The 5284-nt window shown below is 37.5% G+C and overlaps 1 protein-coding gene across 3 annotated transcripts; it reads left to right on the forward strand.

The window, feature by feature from the left end:
- Nucleotides 1-284: 284 nt before the first annotated feature.
- On the forward strand, nt 285-2768 carry LOC131537387 (aerolysin-like protein). 3 transcript variants are annotated; one of them, XM_058770762.1, is made up of 2 exons: nt 285-404; nt 1706-2768. In XM_058770762.1, the coding sequence occupies exon 2, from the start codon at nt 1719-1721 to the stop codon at nt 2664-2666; it is 948 nt and encodes a 315-aa protein (XP_058626745.1). In that variant the 5' UTR covers nt 285-404; nt 1706-1718; the 3' UTR covers nt 2667-2768. The 3 variants fall into 3 exon arrangements, with proteins under 3 accessions (XP_058626745.1, XP_058626744.1, XP_058626743.1); XM_058770761.1 differs by lacking the exon at nt 285-404 and adding an exon at nt 1404-1477; XM_058770760.1 differs by lacking the exon at nt 285-404 and adding an exon at nt 1435-1473.
- The last annotated feature ends 2516 nt before the right edge of the window (nt 2769-5284 follow it).

Consider the following 5284-nt stretch of genomic DNA (forward strand, 5'->3'; position numbering starts at 1 on the left):
AATTTAAGTGTAACCCTTCTATTAAATATCAGATTAAACACATTTAAAATTCGTACATGATTGAGTAATTGCATAATTAGTTTCTAGAGATTATTCTGAGGCGATTACAAAAAGTATGAAGCTATATTAATATTTCTCAATAAATCATGATCAATCAATAAATCATTAAATAAACCACGCAATTCATATGGATTACTTTGGCAATGTTTTTTTTTTTTTTTGCGCTGAACTTTTCTGAAACGTGAACATCTTTGGTGAATCGTCTTTCATCGGAGGGACATAAAGATTGTTTTGGGGGAACTATGAAATTAATTAGAAAATATTGCGGTATGTTCTTATTTTTACCAGCTTCTGCAAGCGTGTATGGCGTCTGGCTTTTGAAACCTCACTGTGACTGACTTCAGGTAAGTTTTGAAATTTAAGTAACGTTATTTGTCTGTACCAGTCGTGTTTGTGACACATGCATTGGCAGAAGAAGAAAAAAACAGTCTTTATAACATGTACAACATTAACATTTTTTATTAAAAATGACAATGTTAAATATATAGTTCCCCTAAACACCCAAGAAAAGTACAATTAAATGCTGAATAACTGATATAAGACTGATATAAGATATATCCATCACTGGAAATATACTCACGTAGATGACTGTAGTCTGATGAACTTCTCAAGATCAGCTGATCTGGTTAAAGTCAGAAAAGTAAGATGTGTTCGATCGCACTGCTGCTTAAATAGAGCTCTAAAGGGGGAAGGTGGTACCTGACAAAACACATTCTTAGATGTATAACATGATATAGAATTCTGAACAAAGGTAGATTCTAGGTCCTAGGTATGAAACATGATATGGATGTATCGTCTTCATCTGTGGTGGCGTAATGACCTTTATGAGCTTTATGACAGCTGTCTAATGTTTTTTGGGGGGAGGGAAGGCTGATGGGGTCCTTTGGAATAGACCATACTTATAGTGAGGACTGAAAAAGTTAATTTCAATAGACTATTATTATTATTATTTTAATGATCCTACTGTAGACCATAGATTATTTGAATGTTTGTACGGCTGAAAAGTACAAATAGTTTGTGAAGCTGTTTCATATACATGAAACCTACTAACTGCAGGAACCAGCAACGAATGATCACACCTATATTATCATACATGTCATATGATCAATAAGATTGTGTGGGTGTTTGAATAGAGATCGAAATATTTTAGCGAATAAGCATTAAGTCATAAAGGTCATTACGCCACCACAGATGAAGACGATACATCCATATCATGTTTCATACCTAGGACCTAGAATCTACCTTTGTTCAGAATTCTATATCATGTTATACATCTAAGAATGTGTTTTGTCAGGTACCACCTTCCCCCTTTAGAGCTCTATTTAAGCAGCAGTGCGATCGAACACATCTTACTTTTCTGACTTTAACCAGATCAGCTGATCTTGAGAAGTTCATCAGACTACAGTCATCTACGTGAGTATATTTCCAGTGATGGGCACTTCTACCAAGATGTAATTTGCGTAGCTAACAGCTTGATACTTTGCTGGAGGTTATTGTTACAGAAGGGAAATTCTACATATTTCTAAACATAAATCAAACGCATTAATAATAAAAAAAAATGTTAGAACACGAGATGCATTAACGAATGCACTTTATTTAAATCTCTGATGTTATTTTGAATGTTAATCTGTGATGTCTTTTTTAGATCTACTTTAAAGATGTCCAGCCCAACGACTGTGCAAATAGTTGGTGGTACAGGAGGTTTTCCGTTTTCATTTACTGGTCAGAAAAACGGCGCCAGTTTAGAGAAGATTGGGGTGTGGGAAGGAGAATGGCAGGTGAAGGCTGTTAAGCTTTGGCTTTCAGATGGCAGAAGTGAAACCTTTGGCAATCCAGACGGACCGTATCAAGAGTACGTGTTCAAACTTGGTGAGTGTTTCACCTCACTGTCCCTGTGGGACAATGGAGAAAGAAAACGTCTTGGAGGCATCAAATTCAAGACCAACCAGGGTGGAAATTTTTTTGCAAAAATGACCAAAAATTCACTACCAACAGAAATCCCCATGGATGTCGGCTCTGGATATTGTTTGGGAGTTGTAGGAAATGCTGGTGCAGATATTGACCGCATGGGATTCCTGTTTCTCAGTGCAGTTCAATCAGCAGTTCTCACCAATGTCAACTACCCCACAATCCACCAACTGATACCAAAGGTGACAATGGAAGAGATCAAATCCGTCACTTACAGGAACAACTCCTCTGCCAAACAACAGCAAACAATTGAATCCTCAAAGAAAGTGACCAACAAATCTTCATGGTCTATGAGCAAGAGTTTTACAGCAACATTTAGTATGGACGTGAAGGCAGGGATTCCAGGGATTCTGGAAGTTTCTACAGGATTCAGTGTCAGCATTGGATCAGAAAGCACTTATGGTCTGGAGCTGACTGATGAGAGAACCGAAACTCTGTCTACCACTGTTGATGTTCCACCGAAAAAGAAGGTGGATGTTGACATCAACATTGGCAGAGCTACGTTTGACCTGCCTTACACTGGTACAGTGAAGATCACCTGCAAGAACGGCAGTGTGTTAGAGTATGAAACCAATGGCCAGTACAAAGGCGTCACTTACACTGACATCAAAGTGGATACTAAAGAATCTGACCTGTGATGTTAAGACAGATTGTAAGATAAATGCTTCGATTTTACTTCTGATTTTATCAGTCTTATATCAGTTATTCAGCATTTAATTGTACTTTTCTTGGGTGTTTAGGGGAACTATATATTTAACATTGTCATTTTTAATAAAAAATGTTAATGTTGTACATGTTATAAAGACTGTTTTTTTCTTCTTCTGCCAATGCATGTGTCAAAAACACGACTGGTACAGACAAATAACGTTAATTAAATTTCAAAACTTACCTGAAGTCAGTCACAGTGAGGTTTCAAAAGCCTTCCTGCACATGTCCTGCTTTTGTCCCCATATTGCAATGCATGTCATCTTACAAATTTCATCCAGATTTTTAAAACCAAACAAATGCAATCTAGGTTCAGGTTGAGCACGTTTGCTAAAAACCTTCTTTGACCCCATCATGGTTATATTGGACAACTACAAACAGGTACACTAAAAAAATCAATAAGTGAATAAATAAACTGTTACAAACCCTGTTTTATCGTGACACTCATCTGCCTCGAACCAGAGATTGTTTTAAAATAGGGAGATGAGATGGTCTGTATTACCTACTATTAGAGAAAGTGTAACGGCTAACTTGGATCACGTGAGCCTTAATAACCAATCACATTACAGCTTTGACGTCATAGAGGCTGTGTTCGAAATGGCATACTTGCTTACTGCTTACTGCCCAGTACACAGTGCATACTGCCTACTATTTTTAAAGAATAGTGTGTTAAACAGTATACAATAAGCAACAAATCTTTCAGAGTAGTATTACAAAGATTCATCAAATGGTTTTCTATTTTACCTCGTGTAGCTATTATTATGGTGGTTATTACAAAGTTTTAAGGTGAAATGCACCAATATGCCATTTTCTAAAGGTACTTGGTACATTTCACTTTTAATTTAACAGGATATTATCATTCTCATATCCTCTGCATAGTTTTATACCATTCAAATTTCAACTGGTTATTTTATTGCTTATTATTCAAACGTTCAAAAGTCTCATTGTTTTCCTTACACAGCTATTGGGTCCGTCTTTGATGACTGGTTCTTTTAGTGATAATGAAGGGAGTGCACTTTGTGTGTTTTCTAGGCTATCCACCCTTTTCTTGCCTGGTCTCATCCGCATCCAGCAATTTTTAGCTGTACAAAACAGTTTGTTTTGCTGCTTGATATTGAAATTTGTGTGTCTTATGATATTATTTTAATGTATTATTTTAATTATGAACACACTGGTTTGTAGTGCAAACAGTTTTACCATTTACTGCACTTTGTTATTCTTCTCATTATTTATCTATAGCGGCTAATGAACCAAAAATCTCACCCATAGGCTTACTTCCGCATTGAAGAAAAAGGTGGATAATCCATTCAGAATTTGAATAAAACTTTCGTTTTTTGGACACATACATGCTGTAAAGTTTCGGGAATGGATTCTTTCTCAAAATATCAGTGATAAACAATGGATGGGACAAAAATCCCTCGGTGATTTATTCTGGAAGCGGTCCTGGCCAAACTTGCACAGACAGCACGTGTCCTGAGCGAGATTCAGTTCATGGTCTAAAAGCGTGTGTAAACTTTATTGAGATTGGGACATATCAACCAGTAATTTCATTTCCAGTAACGGACGGTATAAAGTTCAGAAATGAATGGTATGCGATTTATGACAGAATAGTCCCACAACCACTCGTTTATTTTTTCCTCAGGTGTCTCACCACAATAAAGTCACCTCAAGCGACACGAGAAAAAGACAAGGAAAACTTATATGAACATCAGAAAAAGCCATCAACTGACAGTTAAAACGGTTATTCTTCACTGCGCTGTATTGACACAATGGGTTGCAATGTAGTGCATTGTTTTGATGCATAGGCTACATCCAAAAAAAAAAAAAAAAAAAAAATATATATATATATATATATATATATATATATATATATATATATAAAATTATTATTATTTTTTCTTGCCCTCCCTGATTTGAGAGTCAAATGTCGCCCATGGTGGTAGAGAAACCTCATTGATGGCAGAGAGCACCAGCTTCTCTCGATTTTGAGCAGCTGTCCACATTTGGCTATCAGCGGGGAGATGTTATAAGATGCTGTGATTTTGGCTGGTATATCTAGCAAAGAGACTGCTGATGGTTCTCCTACCGTGCTTCTCTTTGAGGGCCTGGATGAATGAATGCTTTTTGACTGCTTTTTGTCACGGCCCTGCTGGTGTGCCCTGGTTGGCCACCAGATGTCACTGTGTGTTTAAGCACATGGCTTGTTGTTTGTTGTTGATGCCATGTGCTCTCCTGTCTATTGTCTGACCCCGCCCTCCTTGTTACTGCATTATTGTTTCAGTTACTTCACCTGTGTCCTCCTCGTTTGGCTCCCCATATAGTTTCCTGGTGTCTGCAGTCCTGTGCTGTTCCGTTGTTTAATGTCAGATGTTTGACGGCGTGTGTGGGTATGTTTGCATGTACTGCAGTTCTCTGCCTGCCTACCTGCCTACCTGCCTACCTGCCTACCTACCTACCTGCCTGTTCTTCCCCCTCAGGGTGGTTTTTGTTCATTTTTTTGTTTCTCTTTGTTATTAAAAAGACCCACTTTCTCCTGCACTTGAGTCCTCGC

The sequence above is a fragment of the Onychostoma macrolepis genome, chromosome 03 (genome assembly GCF_012432095.1).
Source record: "Onychostoma macrolepis isolate SWU-2019 chromosome 03, ASM1243209v1, whole genome shotgun sequence".
Lineage (NCBI taxonomy): Eukaryota > Metazoa > Chordata > Actinopteri > Cypriniformes > Cyprinidae > Onychostoma > Onychostoma macrolepis.